Source organism: Pelophylax lessonae (genome assembly GCF_965119305.1).
Source record: "Pelophylax lessonae genome assembly, chromosome: 3".
Lineage (NCBI taxonomy): Eukaryota > Metazoa > Chordata > Amphibia > Anura > Ranidae > Pelophylax > Pelophylax lessonae.
The window spans coordinates 647,922,346-647,947,721 of NC_138770.1; the positions used below are offsets into that span (position 1 = coordinate 647,922,346).

General features: G+C 44.2%; 1 protein-coding gene across 1 annotated transcript in view; it reads right to left on the bottom strand.

Annotated features, from left to right (window-relative positions):
• The window catches only part of LHCGR (luteinizing hormone/choriogonadotropin receptor), a 274,724-nt gene that overhangs the window by 162,929 nt on the left and 86,419 nt on the right, over positions 1-25,376 (bottom strand). Inside the window, exon 3 of the mRNA XM_082252351.1 lies at positions 2,862-2,936. Coding sequence (XP_082108477.1) covers positions 2,862-2,936 — 75 coding nt within the window. The remainder of the gene's footprint in view (positions 1-2,861; positions 2,937-25,376) is intronic.

Below are 25,376 nucleotides of genomic sequence, written 5' to 3' on the forward strand. Positions count from 1 at the left end.
AAGAAAGCTCTGTTTGTGGGAAAAAAAGGACGTAAATTTCGTTTGGGTAAAGCGCTGCATGACCGCGCAATTGTCAGTTAAAGTCGCGCAGTACCAAGTTGCAAAAAGTGGCCTGGACATTAAGCAGGAAAATCCTCCAGTGGTAAAGTGGTTAAGAGTTTATTCCTGGCTTCACCCACATAAACAACAAAAATTAATGTCACCACACTATATCCCAACAAGTTTTTCCACACTGGGGACCTCTGCAAAGCAATTCCAGCACTTTTATTATATCCTTAAAGTGCAGCACAACATTAAAACTTCCTCTATAGAAAGAATGGTGACATTTGACTAGCATTTTTTTTTTAATGGATTTTATAAAAGAGCTTTTTTTATTTTATTTTTTTATTACATTGCTGTGTGGAAATCCACAATGCAAAATTCCTTGTTGGGATACTAAATATTAAGAAAGAGGCAAATAAATCTCAAGCTCCTTGCCTTTAGGAAGGAGCTGGTCGCGCTGTCATTTTGTCACATTACCGTTCTGCAGGCGGCTGTGACGTTCTTCAGCTTGTTGCATCTTTTTAACGTGGATTGCTGTAAGTGTATTTGCCTTTATTAAATTTGGTTTTAAAGTATAATGCACTATTAGTCCTTTTCTTTCTTTTGGGAATGCATCTTTGGGCCATTTCATCTTGAGCCGCACCAAGTGTTTTTTTCTGGATGCTGTGGGTGGATGTAATCTGGAAGATCCTCAAGGAGAGTATCCCACCTCTTCAGTCCTGCTAACACGGGATCATCAATAACTTCACAGCATGAAGCAGATATCCTACAGAATGACCTGGACAAAATAATGGAGTGGGCAACGACATGGCAAATGAGGTTTAACGTGGAGAAGTGTAAGGTTTTGCACTTGGGGACTAAAAACATAAAATCCCAATACACTTTAGGAGGGGAGCCCTTGGGGGAATCAAAAATGGAGAAAGATCTGGGAGTCTTGGTTGATGATAGATTAGGCAATAGCATGCAATGTCAAGTGGCAGCTGCCAAAGCCGGCAGAATATTAGCATGCATAAAGAAAGGGATGTATTCCAGAGATAAAACTATAATCCTTCCACTTTATAAAACTCTGGTCCGACCGCATCTGGAGTATTCTGTCCAGTTCTGGTCGCCAGTCCTCAGGAGGGATGTGTTGGAGCTGGAGAGAGTACAGAGAAGGGCAACTAAACTGATTAGGGGATTGGAGGACCTTAATTATGAAGAGCATCTGCAATCGCTTGATTTATTCTCCCTGGAGAAGAGACGCCTGAGGGGGGACATGATAGCAATTTACAAATATCTCAATGGGGATCTCAGCTTAGAAAAAAAGCTGTTCAATCGAAGGGATTGCATGAGGACTCGAGGGCATACTATTCGATTAGAGGAGAAGCGTTTTAACCTCAGGCAACGTGGGGGGTTCTTTATTGTGAGGGCTACAAGATTGTGGAATTCTCTACCACAAGAAGTGGTTTCTGCGGGTAGTATGGTGGCTTTCAAAAGACTCTTAGACGTACATCTCAAGGATCAGAACATTCAGGGCTATGTGAGATGATTACAGCCACACACACCTACACAGGTTGAACTGGATGGACTATTGTCTTTATTCAACCTCATCTACTATGTAACTATATAACTATGTAACTATCTACCTACTTTGCTTGAAGTTTTTACCTCCATCATCTCTGGTAAGAGTCCATCTTTATCACTGGACATTATTTTATTATCACATTGTCAAGTTTATTTGGAGGCTCTGTTTTGTCTAACACATGGTAAGAGGCCATTCACTACGTTGGAATTTGAACACAGTCACCATTTAAATGTGGACTCACCACTGAACATATTATTTGCACATGTTTGATTATGGACTTTAATTGATGAACTGTATTTTGTTTACACATGATTCTGAAGTCTTCCAATTTTGTGCACTATTTTTGCACCTACTAGATTTGATTGTTTTATACATTAATATTGTTGGTTTACTATTGAAGTGCATTATTATCCACTTTCACTTCATTTATATATTTCTCTAGTGCTGCTTCTACTTACTGATTTGCGCACCTTTTTTTTGACTTTTCATTCTTCCCACTGACCATCACACTAATGTATCATGAGTTGTAGATATGGTCATTTTTAACAGGGGTTCCCTGAAACCATAAAGTTGTTTCAAGGGTTCCTCTGTGTTGAAAAGGTTTAGAAAGGCTGGTTTTGAGCATAGTCTGGTGCTTGAGAACATATGCTATTTGGGGTATCCTGAATGATGCCTTACACTCCCTACCATATGAAATAAAGTAAATAAAACGGTTTACAGTTTATACTAACCAAAGTGACTGGTGCTCATCCTTTATAACCCCTAAGGAAAGAGCCACACATGAGATGATGTACTTAGGACCTTATTGCCAAGTAAGTGTGCTTAGAACATCCGTAATGTAAGCAGTTAGTCATCTGAAGGTCAATAACAATTGAAGGGCAGTCCTAGTAGAGCTACACAAGTATTTTACGTAATATAATAATACAAAGTTAGCAAATGAATTGCCATCCAGCTAGGGTTTACATATAATTTAAAAAGTTCTAGAAGGGATACGATAAATCTGTACATAGAGCAGAAAACTATTCATTTCCATAATTTAAAAATTACCAAGAAGAAAAAAGAAAATGTAATAGTGCTAAAAGAACAGTATAAGATTTGCAATTTTGGCATGAATGTGGATATGCAGAAAGCTAGCCAGAGCTGATAAGTGAAAACAGTACAGAACATCATTAATTTATTTGCTACTATGCCCATTCTTTGAACTTAGATTCGAAAATAATGTGCGGACTGTCCATAACAAAAACCAATTACTTACAGTTCTGTCAGGTTGGGAAGTCTGGCAAAGGCATTATTTTCAATTCTTTCCAGTGAATCACTTTGGTAGATCGATCTGTATTGCAAAGAGAAAACCCAAGAAATAGAGTTTTGAGAACATTCCTTTTTCTTCTACTGGATTAAAGTTATAAGCTCTTATTACTAAAGGGGAAAGACAACCAAACAGCTCAACACACAACTAAAACACATTTAAAGGAAATGTTTAATGTCTCAAAAAATGTGTAATTCCACATACCCGTGGTGACCTGTGTGGCTGTAAAGTATTATCATTATTGAGGATTTATATAGGGCTAATAGTTCATCAAGCACTTGTCAACATAAGAGCAGACAGTACAGTTACCATAGAGTTCAATAATGGAGGAATCCGGGGGCCCTGCTCACCAGAGCTTACAATCTAAAAGGGAGGGTCAAGTGATACAAAAGGTAGTAGTTGTGGGGGATGAGCTGATTGAAAAAATAAAATACAGTTGTTAGGTGAGGGTGGGATAGGCTTCTCTGAAGAGAAGGGTTTTCAGGGATTGCCTAAAAGTGGACAACTATTTTTTATTATTATTATTATACAGGATTTATATAGCACCAACAGTTTGCACAGTGCTTAACAAAATGAAGGCAGACATTACAGTTACAATACAATTTGGAACAGAAGAAATCAGAGGGTCCTGCTCGTTAGAGCTTACAATCTAAAAGGGAGGGTCAATTGATACAAAAAGGTAATAGCTGTGGGGGATGAGCTGATGGAGAAAGTGAAACAGTCGGACAGATTGGGGTTTTATAGGGTTGGGAGAGGCTCAGAAGAAGCCTTGGAGGTGAGCGTTATGGAGGGGGTGACAAGGGAGCTAGAGAGCAAGAGGTCTTTGTAGGAACAAAGAGAAAACTTTGGTTTGGTATTTTGAGACTAGGTTAGTGATGTAGCTGGGGGAAATGTTGTGGGGGGCTTTGTTAGTTGTTATTAGTAGTTTTGATTGAATTTTTTGGGTAAGCTGAAGTCAACTGAGTGATTGGCAGAGAGGGGTAGCAGACACTGAGCAGTTGGTAAAGGGAATAAGCCTGGCAGCAGCATTCATGATTAACTACAGGCGGGATAGCCTATGTATAGATCCAATGAGGAGGGAGTTGCAGTAGTCAAGGCAAGAAATAACCAGGGAATGAAGTAGAAGCTTTGTAGTGTCATTGGTTAGGAAGGGGTGTATTTCGGAGATGTTGCGGAGGTTAAGGCGGCAAACTTAGAACAGTGATTGGATGTGGGGCTCCACGTCCAGGATTACACCTAGAACCCTGACATGTGGGGACAAACAGATAGTTGTGGCATCAATCTTCACAGTAGGACACCTTTCACAACCTTTTATTCTGAAGCCTTTTTACTTTTTCGGCCACTAGTGAATAAAATCACAATGGTGACACCCACTATCGGCTTTGTTTATCCTATAATCCCAAATAAATCCCTGTTTATCAGTTTATAGTGCAGACATCCCCACTGGACTCCTATTTTTTTTATTTTAGCTGGCATGTGGCAACAGGCGAAGGATATCAATTTTTTGAACTAAGTAGTGATGGGCCGAACACCCCCCCGGTTCGGTTTACACCAGAAAATCTCAAACAGGGGAAAAGTTCTTGTGAACATTCAAACCCAATTAAAGTCTATGGGAAATGAACATGAAAAATCAAAAGTCCTCATTTTAAAAGGTTTATAAGCAAGTTATTGCCATAAAAAGTGTAGTACTGCCATGGGGGACATGCATCATTGTAAAAAAAATGTTTTTAAAAAAATCGTTTTCAAAGGAGGATTTTAATGATGCTTAAAGTGAAACAATAAAAATGAAAAATTCCTTTAAATATCGTGCCTGGGGGGTCCCCTTAGTGTGCCTGTTAAGTGGCGCATCTGTATGATGTGTGTAGCCTGTTGCAGCAATACTGACATTTCTAAAGGAAAAAATGTAATTTAAACTTGCTCGTGGGTGTAATGTAAATATGCAATATGGATAAAAAAAAATGAAAAAAAAAAAAAAAAAAAAATTGGCGTAGGAACCCCCCCCCCCCCCCAATCCATACCAGACCTTTTGGGTCTAGTATGGATTTTAAGGGAAATCCCACGCCAAAAGGTAAAAAAAAGCGGCGTAGGGTCCCTCAAAATCCATACCATATGAACTTCCTGATTTAAGCCATATTTCTCTGCGCTTCCTGGTTGCCAGAATATTGCGCCTTCACCAGCCAATATCTCTCTTGTCTCTCCTGCTGCTGTCTGTATCTTCGCTACAATTCGTTACCGACATTTGGCTTGTTCCTCGACTACGCTTCTGCTTGATCCCTACCGGCTATATCTGCTACTGGACCCTGGCTTGCTCACCTCCTGGTGGGGTGATCCCGAGGACCGCGACCTGGTGCTAACACGCAGCAAAGTCCATCTCCACCACCAAAAGCTCTAATGAGCACCTGTTAGTACTTAGATTCTGCACCTCAGGTGATCCTATCTCATCTGCCAGGGTGACCTGCCTGTGTTCCTATCCTGCTGGTTCCTCTATGAGCTTCCACTGCTATAGCAACTGGTCTTCGAGTCTAACCCCTGTTCGTGACATATTGACTGTGCGCAACCCGCTAAGTGCTGAGAAAGTTCAGTTGTTAGGCAAGTACCTAAATGGGCGATGTTTAGGCCAAACTTATGCTTGCCCCATATTGTTCACCCATCCCTAGTGGTGCCTGAACACTGTAAACCCTCACAGTTACTCTTACTGGGTGAAGGAACGGGCCCTGCTGTTAAAAATTAGAAACAAAAATTGAAATTACATGCACCTGTCATATAGGTGCAGAAAAATTGGGCCTTGGGTGTTGGTGGTGCCATAACACTGTAACCCCTCACAGTTACTCTTGCTGTTGAAAACGGACTGCATGGCAGGTTGTCATATGTCTTGTCAAGCATGTGGTGCCCAGACAGAGAATGCAAACAGCAAAGCTGCGGTCTGCTGCATATGTGCTGAAACAAGCCCACACCAATAAACTTTTGGAAGTCAGCAGGGAGTTAGCAGCACCCTGCACCTGTGGAGCTCTGTGGTATGATGCAATAGGGTGGCTGCTCTTAAGCCGGCCCCTGGAAGACATCCTGCCTCATTGGAGTTGTCCCGCCTCCTATTCCTCCTCACTTTCCTCCTCTATTCTCTCAGGGACCCAAGTACGGTCAGTGACCTCATCATCTCCTCCCTCCTCATCACTGGAGCAAACTTGGCAGTGTGCCGCAGCTGAGGGAACATGACTGCTAGTTTCTTGTCTGTCATTGTCACCCCCTCTCTCTAGGCTCACGTTATTCCCTTCTTCAACCTGGGAACCAACATCAGAGCATTAAAATTGCTGTGCATCCTCCAGCATCATGTGACTGACGCTATGATCGAATAATTCAGGTGACTCCTCCGTGTGAGATGGTGAGTCTATGGAAGGAGGAGCTGTGAACAAGGAGCCTGTGGAATAGGCTACTTTGGCAGCTGCAGTGGAAGGCAATGTAGTATGAACCTGGGTGACAGAGGATGAGGAGGATGAGGACGGCTTAGTTATCCACTCCACCAACTCTTCTGCATGTTGTGGTTCAATAACACGGCCATCACCGGAAAAAAAGAACAAGCGTGCCCCGCCTGCAGATGATGCACCATGTCCGCGACCACCAGTTTTCACTGGGGACACAGAGGCTGCTTGCCCTCTCTTTTAGTGTCCTGTAAGCATCTATCTGCCTCTCCTTGTTGGCCTTTCAGACATGATGGGGAATTTTTTTTTTTTTTTTGGGGGGGGGTTATATCTTTTTATTATAGATTGTGGGATGGAAATATTATGCTTGGGTGCAATATTTTTGTGCTTGGTGCTCTATAAACCGTTTTAATATTGTTTTTTACTTTTTGGCAGGGATTTTTATAACTCTTTATTATAGAATGTGGAAAGGGAATATGATGCTTGGGAGCAATACTTTTGTATTTGGTGCACTATAAACCGTTTTACTATATATTTTTTTATTTATAAAAAAAACTTAATACAGCCAAAAAAGAAAACCACTGCTGATGCAGAAGGAATAGCACCTACAACGCAAAAGGGGGTGTAACGGGGACCCTGAATATCCTACGCTGGGATACGAAAGTCACCATTTTGTGTTTCAGAGCTGGACAGTGGAACCAAAAGGCACTCCTTCACCCCCACCCCACCTCAATTAGCGTAGGAATGCTGGGTTCCTGCGCAGCTGACACTTTTAACACCTTTATCATAAACAAGCAGACGGACATGCTAGCCGCTCTGTCTCTTCCTGGTCAGAAGCTATGTCGTAACCTGAGCAGATGGCCAGGGAAGCTGTCTGGTAAATTCCCCCAGCCTAGTTGTTAATTAAAAGTAACACTTACATCTCACAAATCCATATCCACGTCATAACTTTATACACAAGCAAGATATGTCTCTAGAAAATATATATTTGAATGCCAGATGAAATACCGATCGAATTAAGATAAAAAATGATCACCTTCATTGCTGGGGGAGACAAGCTAGCGATCAGATGCCTTACAGGTCAGGGGTTATTTCAAGATAACCAGTGTTTAGTGTCTATTGAAAATAGATTAAATACCGTACAATAAAATATCAGTTTCAAGCATGTAACCCTTACATATTTCAAGATATGAGTTTGGTTAGAAATCTGTCTAACCGGGAGGTCCCTTAGCAGTTTATGAGCCTCTGGGGCCACCCACGGCCCCAGTGTCTATTGGCCAAGTAAGTACTTCTGGTGACACCCCCTGGGGGGTCAGAGAAAAGAGAGAGAGCTAATGGAGCTCTCAGTCTTCATTCTACCATCCAAGAAATAACATCGCTTTAAGAGAAGGACCGATCGTATGTTCAGTTTCTGGAACTATGATAATACCAGAACTTTTTAAATGCAAGTATATTCACTCTTTATCTTCATATTTATAAATTGCTGTATTGTGTCTCTATTTCTTTATAACCCATTTTTCTGTAAATACTTTTATTTGCACCAATCTTAACTTTTCTTATAATTAAACCTTATTTTGAAAAGTGTTAATTTTGTCTCTAAGCTCTTAAATGCAAACTGACCCAAAGATCCTGCCCCCTGAGAGTTCTACTGTTTAGGATAAATCATTTGGACACTCCTGTCTGAGGTGACAGTGTGTGTTACAGATGATTATTCTAAAGTCATAATTGGTATTTTTAAAATCACGAGCGTCCGCTGGGCTCATTCAAACGTAGCGGTGGTGGCAGAGAAAGGGTTAATCCCGGTGACAATCACTCTCAGTCTGCTGGCATCTAGATTGTTGTCCCGCAAGCTGGACAATCTGTGTGACGGGTGCAGCTGAGAGTGGCATTGTTACGCAAGTGACGGCAGGGTGTGAGATTGCCTGGTCTTTGGTCTCAAGTTGGATGAGAAGGCCAGGGGTCTGATACCCGCCACCGTCACAGGGGGGACAGCTATTATATCCTAAATAAAATTAGTGCTGTTGCACCACAAAAAATAAACCCACTGCTGACACAGAAGGAATAGCACCTGCGACACAAAAGAGAGGACAGCAATTATGCCCTAAAAAAAATTAGTTCTGCTGCGCCACCAAAAAAAAAAAAAAAAACACTGCTGACGCAGAAGGAATAGCACCTGCGACACAAAAGGGGAGACAGAAATGATGCCCTAAATAAAACTAGTGGTGCTGCGCTATAAAAAAAAACCCCACTGCTGACGCAGAAGGAATAGCACATGCAACACAGAAGGGGGAGTACTAATATTGCAGCAACAGAACCTGATGCAGCAAAAAAAAAAAAAGAAAAAAAAATTGAAAAGAAAAAAAAATATATAGATGAAAAAAAAATTAGGATCAGTGGGGTGAGACAGACGTGTTGTATACACCAACAATTCAGTGGCCCCACTACACTGTTTACACAATATTTACAGCACAGCACTACACTGACGGCACTACACTGTGTTACACAAGAATCAGCCCTAAACTACACTACACTGCACTGACTGATTTAAATATGAAAGCACAATCCACTAACTACCTGCCTAATCTCCACTAACACACTACAAACGGCTGTGTGCAGCCTTATATAGTGTGGGGCATGAACTTAGCCTCTGAGCCATGACTCTGACAGGACATTATGTTGTGATTGGCCGAAGCATACTGGTCAGGTGCATGCTTTGGCCAATCACAAACACTTAATGCACTGCAATCGCGCAGTGCATTATGGAGCGCTCATTGGCAGGTAAACAACCGAAAACACAATGTTCGAGTAGAAATTAGGTTAGACTTGAATGGTCAGCCCATCACTAGAACTAAGTAGTCTTTGTATATTTATTATAGCACACCCCTTACCCATAAACAGCATTGTGGGACCCTCAGGTAGCTCAGTGGTCAAGCATGGTTTATTAAGTTTATTAAGACACAATAATCCTGGAAGAAATAGTTAGGGCACAGGATACCCAAAAAGTTAACTCCATACTTGAGCAAAATACTCAAAGAGGCACTGGGGACTTTTAATTTGCTTGTAAAGTCATATAAAGGAACATTTTAAACAAGCTCAAAAACTCTGGTGGGGCAGCTTCCACACAACAAGGCTTTCTTCAATGGGCATCCAACAGTAGCTCAAGCCACCAAATTACAGAAAGAAGCAGCAGACAAAAACTGATGAAAGAGTCAAGATGATTTTTGGTAAATAAGTCATATAAAAACAGTCAACACGTTTCGGAGGCAAATCCACTTTCCCTTTATCAGAGCTACAAGAATGAACATAAAACATCTAAGTCTAAATAATGAAAAAATTCTATCTAGATATGCATGCCTATTAATACATACCGCAAATTCTAGAACATCATATAATAACAACAAAATTGTCACATGATCATCAGTTGTCTCAATTAAATTAGCAATGTTAAAGGATGGAAATGACATACAAAGTAAAATGTCCAATTAGGAAAGTAGTATTATAAAGTTTAAAGTTATAATAAATTGCATCAAAAGTAAAATGTGCAAAAAAAGCACTGAATAATCAAGCTGCTGGAATACAGAGATAAAGACCTTTAACCTCCCTGGCGGTAATCCCGAGTGTGGATCGGGGTTAATTTTTAGTACCAAAAGCGGTAACCCTGAGCCACACTCGGGATTACTGTGACGTGAGTCACTTTGGTTGGGGGGCTTGTGGAACCCAGATTGCTTTAAGGAGGTTGGGATACTCCTTGTCCAGCTTCCCCAGCCCTTCTTATTAAGTCACCACTAGGGTTGAGCGGACACCTAGATGTCCGTGTTCGACGGGTTCGGCCGAACTTTAAAAAAAAGTCCGGGTCCGTGTCCCGGACTTTTACCGAACTTTTCCCGGACACCGAACCCCATTGAAGTCAATGGGGACCCGAACTTTAAGGCACTAAAATGGCTCTAAAACACCAAAGGAAAGGGCTAGAGTGCTGCAAATGGCAGCAAAACGTAATTAAGAGCATGGCAAGTGCTCTGCAAACAAATGTGGATAGGGAAATAACTTAAAACAACAAAAAAAAACAGAAAAATAAAACAATGTTCTTCTTCATCTCTGAAGGACGAGGCCCATATGGAGTAGGAGGGAGGTTGAGGTGGTGGTGGATGTGGCGGTGACATAGGCGTGCGCACAGGGTGTGCTGGGTGTGCCTGGGCACACCCTAATCACCTAGGGCACATAGCATTGCCAGTGAGGAGATGGGAAAGATCTCCCTGGGACCTGCTCTGCTCTATTTCTCCTTGCCTACAGGTACATGGCCCCGATACATTACTCTCCCTGCTGGCAAACACATGCATGTGTATTTCAACTTTGGGGTGCACACCTTAATGCAATAGGCTGCGCACACCTATGGGCGGTGTAGGTGGAAGCGGCGGTGGAGGAGGACCAGGGCCGGATTAACAGCATCATGGGCTTGGTGCTGAGGATTTTGAAGGGCCTTAGGGCCGTGCCTTGCCATGCACCCAGAGGAGGAAGGGTGCAGCCATGCATGCCTAATTCAACATGGGATGCTGTCTCTGAAGCCCATAAACACATCCATGCATCGCCAACTGTCCCTCCTTGTCCGGCCTTCACGCTGTGTGGGGAGGTTCTGAGGGTGCTGCCTGGGGAAGCGAGCATAGAAGCCAGACTTCTGTGTTTACAAGTGACAGAAGAGCGGTAACAGTGAATATGGCCAACCCGGGGCCTATATAAAAGGTAGGGGCCTGGAGCTGCAGCTCCAATAGCCCCTACATTAATCTGGCCCTGAGGAGGAGGACGAGGTAGCCAACACTGCTTCTTTTCACAAATTTTAAATGAGGGTACACCCCAAAAGAGTGAGAAAGAGCAAAAATGGAACAATGGGTGGGTAAGGTCGGTATCCATTGCTATTCTGCACAAGGTACGGAAAAGTCCCGTGGGATCCATGCCTGGTTCATTTTAATGAACGTGAGCTTGTCCACATTGTCTCTGGACAGGCGGCTGCGCTTGTCTGTTATAACGCCCCCAGCCGTGCTAAATACCCGTTCAGATAATACACTGGCTGCAGGGCACGCCAGCACCTCCAAGGCGTAAAGGGCAAGCTCAGGCCATGTGCCCAATTTGGAGACCCAGAAGATGAAGGGGGCAGACCCGTCATTCACTACATGTAGGCGTGTGCACACATACTGCTCCACCATGTTGGTAAAATGCTGCCTCCTGCTAAGACGTTCCATCTGAGCTGCTGGTGCTGCTGTTTGTTGTGGCGTGCTGACAAAGCTTTTCCACATTTCGGCCATGCTAACCCTGCCTTCTGAGGTGCTGGCGGTGCCCTGGTTGCGTTGGCGACCTCCTCCTCCTCCTCCTCTGCCTTGTGCTTCCACTGTGGCCCCGCTGTCAGATGGGAATGCCAGCAGCATGGCGTCTACCAGCGTGCGCTTGTACTCGCGCATCTTGCGATCGCGCTCCAGTGAGTGAATTAAGGACGGTACGTTGTCCTTGTAATGGGGATCCAGCAGCGTGGCCACCCAGTAATCAGCACAAGTTAGAATGTGGGCAACTCGGCGGTCGTTGTGGAGACACTGCAGCATGTAATCGCTCATGTGTGCCAGGCTGCCCAGAGGCAACGAAAGGCTGTCCTCTGTGGGAGGTGTATGGTCCGTGTCCTCTGTATCCCCCCAGCCACGCACCAGTGATGGCCATGAGCTGGCCTGGGTGCCACCCTGCTGTGAACATGGTTCCATCTCCTCCTCCAGCTCCTCCTCCTCCTCCTCATCCTCCTCATCCTCCAGAACTGTGCCCCTGCTGGACAATTGCGTCCCTGGCGTTTGCGTGTGCAGGAACCCACCCTCGGAGCCCCTTGCGAATGACTGCCCTGAAAGCCTTGGAAATGTTACCTCTTCATCCTCCTCCTCCTCCTCATCCTGTGCCACATCCTCTTCCATCATCGCCCGAATTGTTTTTTCAAGGAGGCATAGAAGTGGGATAGTTAAGCTGAGAACGGCGTCATTGCCACTGGCCATGTTGGTGGAGTACTCAAAACAGCGCAACAAGGCACACAGGTCTCGCATGGAGGCCCAGTTATTGGTGGTGAAGTGGTGCTGTTCCGCAGAGCGACTCACGCGTGCGTGCTGCAGCTGAAACTCCACTATGGCCTGCTGCTGCTCGCACAGTCTTTCCAGCATGTGCAAGGTGGAGTTACACCTTGTGGGCACGTCACATATGAGGCGGTGAGCGGGAAGGCCGAAGTTACGCTGCAGCGCTGCCAGGCGAGCAGCAGCAGGGTGAGAACGCCGAAAGTGCGCACAAACGGCCCGCACTTTCTGCAGCAGCTCTGACATATCGGGGTAGTTTTTAAGGAACCTCTGCACCACCAAATTCAGCACATGCGCCAGGCAAGGGATGTGCGTCAAACCGGCTAGGCCCAGAGCTGCTATGAGATTTCGCCCGTTATCGCACACCACCAGGCCGGGCTTGAGGCTCGCTGGCAGCAACCACTCATTTGTCTGCTGTTCCATGCTCCTCCACAACTCCTGCGCGGTGTGTGGTTTGTCCCCCAAACAGGCAAGTTGTAAAACTGCCTGCTGTCGTTTACCCCTGGCCGTGCTGAAGTTGGTGGTGAAGGTGTTACGCTGTCCGGATGAGGAGGCGGTAGAGGATGAGGAAGCGGAGTAGGAGGAGTTAGGAACAGGAGGCAAACTGAAGCGCCCTGCAATCCTCGGTGGTGGAAGGACATGCGCCAAATTGCTATCCGCCTCAGGCCCATCCGCCACTGCATTTACCCAGTGTGCCGTTAGGGAGATATAACGCCCCTGACCGTGCTTACTGGTCCACGTATCCGTAGTTAGGTGGACCTTGGCACAGATGGCGTTGCGCAGTGCACACCTGATTTTTTCCCCCACTTGGTTGTGCAGGGAAGGGATGGCTTGCCTGGAAAAGTAGTGGCGGCTGGGCACGACGTACTGTGGGACAGCCACCGACATAAGGTTTTTAAAACTGTGCGTCTCCACCAGACGGAATGACAGCATTTCAAAGGCCAATAATTTTGAAATGCTGGCATTCAGGGCCAGGGATCGCGGGTGGGTAGGGGGGTACTTCCTCTTCCTCTCAAGTGTTTGGGAGATGGAAAGCTGAACGCTTCCACGGGACATTGTGGAGATGGTTGTTGGTGACCCAGGTGGTGGTGTTGCTGACAGATCGTCTGTTTGCGGGGTGGCAGGTGCCGGTATCACTACAGATGTGGCTGGAGCGGCCGAGACTGCAGCAGAAGAGGAAGCAGGATGAGCCAGAGACGTTTCTTGGTTTTGAAGGTGTGTACTCCACTGCAGCTCGTGCTTTGCACTTAGATGCCTGATCATGCAGGTTGTGCTCAGGTTGAGAAGGTTCATGCCTCGCTTCAAGCTCTGATTGCACAGGGTGCAAACCACTCGTGTCCTGTCATCAGCACATTTTCTAAAGAACTTCCACGCTAGAGAACTCCTTTGAGCTGACTTTGGTGCGCTCGTTCCCTTGCTGCGTTGGGCAGTAGCGGGCGTAGTGTCTAGGGCACGGCCGCTCCGCTTCTGCACCCTGCTCCCTCTTCTGCTGTGCTGGTGGCTCTGTGCGACCACCGCCTCTTCCTCCAAACTACTCAGTTCACCTGCATGACGTTCATTCCATGTGGGGTCGAGGACCTCATCGTCCTCCACATCATCTTCCACCCAGTCTTCACCCCTGCCCTCCTTGTCGGTCTCCACAATGCTGAACGCCGCAGCAGTTGGCACCTGCGTTTCGTCATCATCGGAGACGTGCTGCGATGATCCTTGCATGTACTCATCTTGAGAAATAAGTGGTTGGGCATCGCTGCACTCAATCTCTTCCACTTCTGGGGCAGGGCTAGGTGGATGGCCCTGGGAAACCCTGCTGACAGAGTCCTCAAAAAGAATAAGAGACTGCTGTATGGCTTGGGGCTCAGACTGCTGGCCTGATTTGCAAGGGGGTGAGGTGAAAGACGGTTGGACATTGGCTGCAGGTGCCAACTCTGACCTTTCTGCAGTAGACTGGGTGGGAGACAATGTGAAGGAACTGGAGGCACTGTCAGCAGCAAACCAATCTACTATCGCCTCAACTTGTTCTGGCCTCATCACTTCTAGGGGCGTTTGATGCCCTACCAAATACTGATGCAGGTTCTGTCGCCTACTCACACTTGAGGAAGGTGTTTCACTTGTGCGTGTAGCTGGCACAGATCGACCATGTCCTCTCCTTGCAACAGGAGCTCTACCAGCAGCACCACGACCCAGGCCACGGCCCTTATTTGACGGTCTCCTCATAGTTCTGTAATTTAAGATCTTGCCCTAGAAAGGTTTTTATTGAATAGCGGAATAGAAAATATGATCCAAAAAAAGTGTATGTATATCACACGTACACAACCACACTAGGCCCCAATTACTATTGTTTGTACCCCTAAAAGGCTAGATGAGGAGTAGGGGGGGTATGGAACAGGCAGCACCCTCAAACCTTCAGAAGTATGAGATGAACCCCAACAACTTGGAAAGGTGGATCTCTCTCACACGTACCGACACAGACTATCCCGCAATTCAATTGATCCTCAAAGGTTTTTATTGAATAGCGGAATAGGAAATATGATCAAAAAAAGTGTATGTATCTCGCACGTACACAACCACACTAGGCCCCAATTACTATTGTTTGTACCCCTAAAAGGCTAGATGAGGAGTAGGGGGGGTATGGAACAGGCAGCACCCTCAAACCTTCAGAAGTATGAGATGAACCCCAACAACTTGGAAAGGTGGATCTCTCTCACACGTACCGACACAGACTATCCCGCAATTCAATTGATCCTCAAAGGTTTTTATTGAATAGCGGAATAGGAAATATGATCAAAAAAAGTGTATGTATCTCGCACGTACACAACCACACTAGGCCCCAATTACTATTGTTTGTACCCCTAAAAGGCTAGATGAGGAGTATGGGTATGGAACAGGCAGCACCCTCAAACCTTCAGAAGTATGAGATGAACCCCAACAACTTGGAAAGGTGGATCTCTCTCACACGTACCGACACAGACTATCCCGCAATTCAATTGATCCTCAAAGGTTTTTATTGAATAGCGGAATAGGAAATATGATCAAAAAAAGTGTATGTATCTCGCACGTACACAACCACACTAGGCCCCAATTACTATTGTTTGTACCCCTAAAAGGCTAGATGAGGAGTAGGGGGGGTATGGAACAGGCAGCACCCTCAAACCTTCAGAAGTATGAGATGAACCCCAACAACTTGGAAAGGTGGATCTCTCTCACACGTACCGACACAGACTATCCCGCAATTCAATTGATCCTCAAAGGTTTTTATTGAATAGCGGAATAGGAAATATGATCAAAAAAAGTGTATGTATCTCGCACGTACACAACCACACTAGGCCCCAATTACTATTGTTTGTACCCCTAAAAGGCTAGATGAGGAGTAGGGGGGGTATGGAACAGGCAGCACCCTCAAACCTTCAGAAGTATGAGATGAACCCCAACAACTTGGAAAGGTGGATCTCTCTCACACGTACCGACACAGACTATCCCGCAATTCAATTGATCCTCAAAGGTTTTTATTGAATAGCGGAATAGGAAATATGATCAAAAAAAGTGTATGTATCTCGCACGTACACAACCACACTAGGCCCCAATTACTATTGTTTGTACCCCTAAAAGGCTAGATGAGGAGTAGGGGGGGTATGGAACAGGCAGCACCCTCAAACCTTCAGAAGTATGAGATGAACCCCAACAACTTGGAAAGGTGGATCTCTCTCACACGTACCGACACAGACTATCCCGCAATTCAATTGATCCTCAAAGGTTTTTATTGAATAGCGGAATAGGAAATATGATCAAAAAAGTGTATGTATCTCGCACGTACACAACCACACTAGGCCCCAATTACTATTGTTTGTACCCCTAAAAGGCTAGATGAGGAGTAGGGGGGGTATGGAACAGGCAGCACCCTCAAACCTTCAGAAGTATGAGATGAACCCCAACAACTTGGAAAGGTGGATCTCTCTCACACGTACCGACACAGACTATCCCGCAATTCAATTGATCCTCAAAGGTTTTTATTGAATAGCGGAATAGGAAATATGATCAAAAAAAGTGTATGTATCTCGCACGTACACAACCACACTAGGCCCCAATTACTATTGTTTGTACCCCTAAAAGGCTAGATGAGGAGTAGGGGGGGTATGGAACAGGCAGCACCCTCAAACCTTCAGAAGTATGAGATGAACCCCAACAACTTGGAAAGGTGGATCTCTCTCACACGTACCGACACAGACTATCCCGCAATTCAATTGATCCTCAAAGGTTTTTATTGAATAGCGGAATAGGAAATATGATCAAAAAAAGTGTATGTATCTCGCACGTACACAACCACACTAGGCCCCAATTACTATTGTTTGTACCCCTAAAAGGCTAGATGAGGAGTAGGGGGGGGTATGGAACAGGCAGCACCCTCAAACCTTCAGAAGTATGAGATGAACCCCAACAACTTGGAAAGGTGGATCTCTCTCACACGTACCGACACAGACTATCCCGCAATTCAATTGATCCTCAAAGGTTTTTATTGAATAGCGGAATAGGAAATATGATCAAAAAAAGTGTATGTATCTCGCACGTACACAACCACACTAGGCCCCAATTACTATTGTTTGTACCCCTAAAAGGCTAGATGAGGAGTAGGGGGGGTATGGAACAGGCAGCACCCTCAAACCTTCAGAAGTATGAGATGAACCCCAACAACTTGGAAAGGTGGATCTCTCTCACACGTACCGACACAGACTATCCCGCAATTCAATTGATCCTCAAAGGTTTTTATTGAATAGCGGAATAGGAAATATGATCAAAAAAAGTGTATGTATCTCGCACGTACACAACCACACTAGGCCCCAATTACTATTGTTTGTACCCCTAAAAGGCTAGATGAGGAGTAGGGGGGGTATGGAACAGGCAGCACCCTCAAACCTTCAGAAGTATGAGATGAACCCCAACAACTTGGAAAGGTGGATCTCTCTCACACGTACCGACACAGACTATCCCGCAATTCAATTGATCCTCAAAGGTTTTTATTGAATAGCGGAATAGGAAATATGATCAAAAAAAGTGTATGTATCTCGCACGTACACAACCACACTAGGCCCCAATTACTATTGTTTGTACCCCTAAAAGGCTAGATGAGGAGTAGGGGGGGTATGGAACAGGCAGCACCCTCAAACCTTCAGAAGTATGAGATGAACCCCAACAACTTGGAAAGGTGGATCTCTCTCACACGTACCGACACAGACTATCCCGCAATTCAATTGATCCTCAAAGGTTTTTATTGAATAGCGGAATAGGAAATATGATCAAAAAAAGTGTATGTATCTCGCACGTACACAACCACACTAGGCCCCAATTACTATTGTTTGTACCCCTAAAAGGCTAGATGAGGAGTAGGGGGGGTATGGAACAGGCAGCACCCTCAAACCTTCAGAAGTATGAGATGAACCCCAACAACTTGGAAAGGTGGATCTCTCTCACACGTACCGACACAGACTATCCCGCAATTCAATTGATCCTCAAAGGTTTTTATTGAATAGCGGAATAGGAAATATGATCAAAAAAAGTGTATGTATCTCGCACGTACACAACCACACTAGGCCCCAATTACTATTGTTTGTACCCCTAAAAGGCTAGATGAGGAGTAGGGGGGGTATGGAACAGGCAGCACCCTCAAACCTTCAGAAGTATGAGATGAACCCCAACAACTTGGAAAGGTGGATCTCTCTCACACGTACCAACACAGACTATCCCCCAATTTAACTGATCCCCAAAGGTTTTTGATTAAATAGCGGAATAGAAAATATGATCCCAAAAAAGTGTATGTATATCACACGTACACAACCACACTAGGCCCCAATTACTATTGTTTGTACCCCTAAAAGGCTAGGAGTAGGGGGAGTATGGAACAGGCAGCACCCTCAAACCTTCAGAAGTATGAGATGAACCCCAACAACTTGGAAAGGTGGATCTCTCTCACACGTACCAACACAGACTATCCCCCAATTTAACTGATCCCCAAAGGTTTTTGATTAAATAGCGGAATAGAAAATATGATCCCAAAAAAGTGTATGTATATCACACGTACACAACCACACTAGGCCCCAATTACTATTGTTTGTACCCCTAAAAGGCTAGGAGTAGGGGGAGTATGGAACAGGCAGCACCCTCAAACCTTCAGAAGTATGAGATGAACCCCAACAACTTGGAAAGGTGGATCTCTCTCACACGTACCAACACAGACTATCCCCCAATTTAACTGATCCCCAAAGGTTTTTGATTAAATAGCGGAATAGAAAATATGATCCCAAAAAAGTGTATGTATATCACACGTACACAACCACACTAGGCCCCAATTACTATTGTTTGTACCCCTAAAAGGCTAGGAGTAGGGGGAGTATGGAACAGGCAGCACCCTCAAACCTTCAGAAGTATGAGATGAACCCCAACAACTTGGAAAGGTGGATCTCTCTCACACGTACCAACACAGACTATCCCCCAATTTAACTGATCCCCAAAGGTTTTTGATTAAATAGCGGAATAGAAAATATGATCCCAAAAAAGTGTATGTATATCACACGTACACAACCACACTAGGCCCCAATTACTATTGTTTGTACCCCTAAAAGGCTAGGAGTAGGGGGAGTATGGAACAGGCAGCACCCTCAAACCTTCAGAAGTATGAGATGAACCTCAACAACTTGGAAAGGTGGATCTCTCTCACACGTACCAACACAGACTATCCCCCAATTTAACTGATCCCCAAAGGTTTTTGATTAAATAGCGGAATAGAAAATATGATCCCAAAAAAGTGTATGTATATCACACGTACACAACCACACTAGGCCCCAATTACTATTGTTTGTACCCCTAAAAGGCTAGGAGTAGGGGGAGTATGGAACAGGCAGCACCCTCAAACCTTCAGAAGTATGAGATGAACCCCAACAACTTGGAAAGGTGGATCTCTCTCACACGTACCAACACAGACTATCCCCCAATTTAACTGATCCCCAAAGGTTTTTGATTAAATAGCGGAATAGAAAATATGATCCCAAAAAAGTGTATGTATATCACACGTACACAACCACACTAGGCCCCAATTACTATTGTTTGTACCCCTAAAAGGCTAGGAGTAGGGGGAGTATGGAACAGGCAGCACCCTCAAACCTTCAGAAGTATGAGATGAACCCCAACAACTTGGAAAGGTGGATCTCTCTCACACGTACCAACACAGACTATCCCCCAATTTAACTGATCCCCAAAGGTTTTTGATTAAATAGCGGAATAGAAAATATGATCCCAAAAAAGTGTATGTATATCACACGTACACAACCACACTAGGCCCCAATTACTATTGTTTGTACCCCTAAAAGGCTAGGAGTAGGGGGAGTATGGAACAGGCAGCACCCTCAAACCTTCAGAAGTATGAGATGAACCCCAACAACTTGGAAAGGTGGATCTCTCTCACACGTACCAACACAGACTATCCCCCAATTTAACTGATCCCCAAAGGTTTTTGATTAAATAGCGGAATAGAAAATATGATCCCAAAAAAGTGTATGTATATCACACGTACACAACCACACTAGGCCCCAATTACTATTGTTTGTACCCCTAAAAGGCTAGGAGTAGGGGGAGTATGGAACAGGCAGCACCCTCAAACCTTCAGAAGTATGAGATGAACCCCAACAACTTGGAAAGGTGGATCTCTCTCACACGTACCAACACAGACTATCCCCCAATTTAACTGATCCCCAAAGGTTTTTGATTAAATAGCGGAATAGAAAATATGATCCCAAAAAAGTGTATGTATATCACACGTACACAACCACACTAGGCCCCAATTACTATTGTTTGTACCCCTAAAAGGCTAGGAGTAGGGGGAGTATGGAACAGGCAGCACCCTCAAACCTTCAGAAGTATGAGATGAACCCCAACAACTTGGAAAGGTGGATCTCTCTCACACGTACCAACACAGACTATCCCCCAATTTAACTGATCCCCAAAGGTTTTTGATTAAATAGCGGAATAGAAAATATGATCCCAAAAAAGTGTATGTATATCACACGTACACAACCACACTAGGCCCCAATTACTATTGTTTGTACCCCTAAAAGGCTAGGAGTAGGGGGAGTATGGAACAGGCAGCACCCTCAAACCTTCAGAAGTATGAGATGAACCCCAACAACTTGGAAAGGTGGATCTCTCTCACACGTACCAACACAGACTATCCCCCAATTTAACTGATCCCCAAAGGTTTTTGATTAAATAGCGGAATAGAAAATATGATCCCAAAAAAGTGTATGTATATCACACGTACACAACCACACTAGGCCCCAATTACTATTGTTTGTACCCCTAAAAGGCTAGGAGTAGGGGGAGTATGGAACAGGCAGCACCCTCAAACCTTCAGAAGTATGAGATGAACCCCAACAACTTGGAAAGGTGGATCTCTCTCACACGTACCAACACAGACTATCCCCCAATTTAACTGATCCCCAAAGGTTTTTGATTAAATAGCGGAATAGAAAATATGATCCCAAAAAAGTGTATGTATATCACACGTACACAACCACACTAGGCCCCAATTACTATTGTTTGTACCCCTAAAAGGCTAGGAGTAGGGGGAGTATGGAACAGGCAGCACCCTCAAACCTTCAGAAGTATGAGATGAACCCCAACAACTTGGAAAGGTGGATCTCTCTCACACGTACCAACACAGACTATCCCCCAATTTAACTGATCCCCAAAGGTTTTTGATTAAATAGCGGAATAGAAAATATGATCCCAAAAAAGTGTATGTATATCACACGTACACAACCACACTAGGCCCCAATTACTATTGTTTGTACCCCTAAAAGGCTAGGAGTAGGGGGAGTATGGAACAGGCAGCACCCTCAAACCTTCAGAAGTATGAGATGAACCCCAACAACTTGGAAAGGTGGATCTCTCTCACACGTACCAACACAGACTATCCCCCAATTTAACTGATCCCCAAAGGTTTTTGATTAAATAGCGGAATAGAAAATATGATCCCAAAAAAGTGTATGTATATCACACGTACACAACCACACTAGGCCCCAATTACTATTGTTTGTACCCCTAAAAGGCTAGATGAGGAGTAGGGGGGGTATGGAACAGGCAGCACCCTCAAACCTTCAGAAGTATGAGATGAACCCCAACAACTTGGAAAGGTGGATCTCTCTCACACGTACCGACACAGACTATCCCGCAATTCAATTGATCCTCAAAGGTTTTTATTGAATAGCGGAATAGGAAATATGATCCCAAAAAAGTGTATGTATATCACACGTACACAACCACACTAGGCCCCAATTACTATTGTTTGTACCCCTAAAAGGCTAGATGAGGAGTAGGGGGAGTATGGAACAGGCAGCACCCTCAAACCTTCAGTATGAGATTGTGTTCACTGTACCCCACAAAGATTGAGTTCACTGCACCCCACAATGATTGTGTTCACTGCACCCCACAAAGATTGTGTTCACTGCACCTCACAAAGATTGTGTTCACTGTACCCCCCAAAGATTGTGTTCACTGCACCCCACAAAGATTCTGTTCACTGTACCCCACAAAGATTGTGTTCACTGCACCCCAAAAAGATTGTGTTCACTGCACCCCAAAAAGGATGTTGTTCACTGCACCCCAAAAAGGATGTTGTTCACTCCACCCCAAAAAGATTGTGTTCACTGCACCCCACAAAGATTGTGTTCACTGCACCCCAAAAAGATTGTGTTCACTGCACCCCAAAAATGATTTTGTTCACTGCACCCCAAAAAGGATTTTGTTCACTGCACCCCAAAAAGGATGTTGTTCACTCCACCCCAAAAAGATTGTGTTCACTGCACCCCAAAAAGATTGTGTTCACTGCACCCCACAAAGGATTTTGTTCACTGCACCCCAAAAAGATTGTGTTCACTGCACCCCAAAAAGGATGTTGTTCACTGCACCCCAAAAAGGATTTTGTTCACTGCACCCCAAAAAGATTGTGTTCACTGCACCCCACAAAGGATTTTGTTCACTGCACCCCACAAAGATTGTGTTCACTGCACACCAAAAAGGATTGTGTTCACTGCACCCCAAAAAGATTTTGTTCACTGCACCCCAAAAAGATTGTGTTCACTGCAGCCCAAAAAGATTGTGTTCACTGCAGCCCAAAAAGATTGTGTTCACTGCAGCCCAAAAAGATTGTGTTCACTGCAGCTCACACACAGAAAAATGGATGTGGATCACTGACACCTGCCTATCTCCAATCCCACACCACACAGCAATATCGATTGTAGTTTGTAGAACACAGTTTCCCTAAAATTCAGCAGACTCTGTCCCTAACAGGATTGAGAAGAGATCGTAGATCAGGATTGAGTGCAGACCCCACCCCCCACACAGCAATATCGATTGTAGTTTGTAGAAGACACTGACCCTATATAATTCAGCAGACTCTATCCCTAAAATGCCTACAACTCGCCCTGCCTAAACACTCCGACCTGTCCCTCAATTCTATCCGGACACAAATGGTTTTTTCCTGCCTATCTTTCCCTAATCAGCAGCCAGCACGTTGATGTGTGCTCTGTCCCTGAATCTAAGCAGCATAATGACGCCGCTGCGGCTGCCTCGAACTTATAAAGACTTGGTCACATGCTTCAGACGGCCAATCACAGCTACTGAGACATTTGCAGGCATGGCTGGGATGGCTTAAGGCACACCAGTTAAACGATTGTTGATTGGCTGTTGAAAGCCCGCCATGAAAAGAGCGCCAAAGCATGCAAAACCCGGAAATAAAACGACCGAACACGGATTTTTACCCGAACATACAGTAAAGTGTCCGTGTCCGTGTTCGGGTACAAAAAATCCAATTATTCGGTACGAACACGAATAATACAGTCCGTGTTCGCTCAACACTAGTCACCACGTGTGTATTAGAGACACAGGATGACCAAGAACCCCAGTTGGGTCTGCACTAATCAGACTCGCTGTACAATCACACTGGACTCAGCATTTGGTGTTATCCTGTTATTACCCGGTTATCCTGGGTTCTATATGTGTGGTTTGTGTTGAAAGAATGAGGGGCCTCTTGCAGCTTATACCCAGCTCTACAGAACAATCTTTAGCAGCAACATTTTCTTCACAGTGCTCTGTACAGGCAGCCATCTTCCTGCTTTACCCCTCCTGGATGTACCAATGTTTAAGCTTTCCACCCACTCAACATAGGCACACTGTTAGCGTCACACTAACCAGACAGCAGGCATGGGAGGCAAAGACCTCCTGTTCAGGCTACAGCTCAGGAGGCAAGGACTTTTCTGGAAAATCACCCCAAATATTTATTTCCTTCCCCAGCATGTACCACTGGCAATACACCACCCAGTGGTTGGTCAGGGAGGTATAAATATTCATAAATAAGAAATCTTACTCTATTTCCAGGGATATTTCCAACAGCAGCCAGAAACAAACAATAAATGTAGCGGAAACCCAATTCAGCCAGAACTATAACAATTCAAACAATTCAAGCTCAGGCTGATTACAGCCTAGTTGCAACACTAAATTTAGACTTAGACTTTACACTTGAGGTAGGGTCCCTACATATATATTATATGTGTCGGAAGTTCTACTTTTTAACATAAACATATGTGAGTAAAGCTGGATATACACTATATAACTTTTGTTGGTAGATTTCCATTAGATTTACCTCAATTATGTAGTGCAAGGGCCTGCCTGATTGCATTCAAATTGAAAGTGTTTAGGTCTGACCTCATATTATATGGTTTTGGTAAATCTTAAGGAAAAAATCTAAAGAAGTTTGTAAAGTGTGTATCCAGCTTTAAATTGTTCCCATTCTGCCTAATTTAGTTAGACATTGAACAAATCAGTTTGTGGCAATAGAAAAACTCCAGAATATTCTGCAGGTTTAACCCATAACTCAAAACTATCTGAGCTCCTGGGCTGGTACATGTAAAGAAATTAAAACACTGAGAGCAGGCTTACCTTTAGCGATGCACACAACAGAAACATTTGTTTTGTTTCGGATTTGTTCCTTAAGTTAATAATTTAATTTCAATTTCACCATATTTGTTAGAATGATTCATTTTCCAAGATTGTTTAGTATGTTTGGATTCGTTTTGTATCTTCTTTATTTTCAAATAGTTTTAAAATGATCTATTTTTCAGGAGCAGTGATTTTTTTTGATGTTCAAAGTGCAACAATGAAAATGAAAAATTCCTTTAAATATAGTGCATAAGGGGTCCCCTTAACCACTTTAAGACCAGAAGGATTTGCCCTCCATAATGACCAGGCCCTATTTTGTGATACGGCACTGCGTTACTTTAACGGACAATTGCGCGGTCGTGCGACGCTGTACCCAAATAAAATTGATCTCCTTTTTTTCTTTTTTCCACAAATAGAGCTTTCTTTTGGTGGTATTTGATCACCTGTGCGATTTTTATTTTTTGCGCTATATTGTTTTCCGCTACATATTTTTGGTAAAAAAAAATCGCAATGAGCGTATTTTGATTGGTTTGCACAAAAGTTATCGCATCTACTAACTACGGGAAAGATTTATGTCATTTTTATTGTTGTTGTTTTTTTTTTTTTACTAGTAATGGTGGTGATCTGCGATTTTTTGCGGGACTGCGACATTGCGGCGGACAGATCGGAACCCTAACTGACATTTTTTACACTTTTGGGGGGACCAGTGACATTACTACAGTAATTAGTGCTAAAAATATGCACTGTTACTGTAATAATGACACTGGCAGGGAAGGGGTTAACCCTATGGGTGATTATTGGGTTAAATGTGAGCCTAGGGGAGTGATTCTAACTGTGGGGGGGCATGGCTTGTGAAATTACCATAGAGGCATGTGATCCTATATTGAAGGATCACATGAGCTCTGTCATCATTTCAGGGGGAGGAACGGTCGGCTGTGTTTACAACATCTGACCGTCCTTCTCTCTCAGCAGGCAGC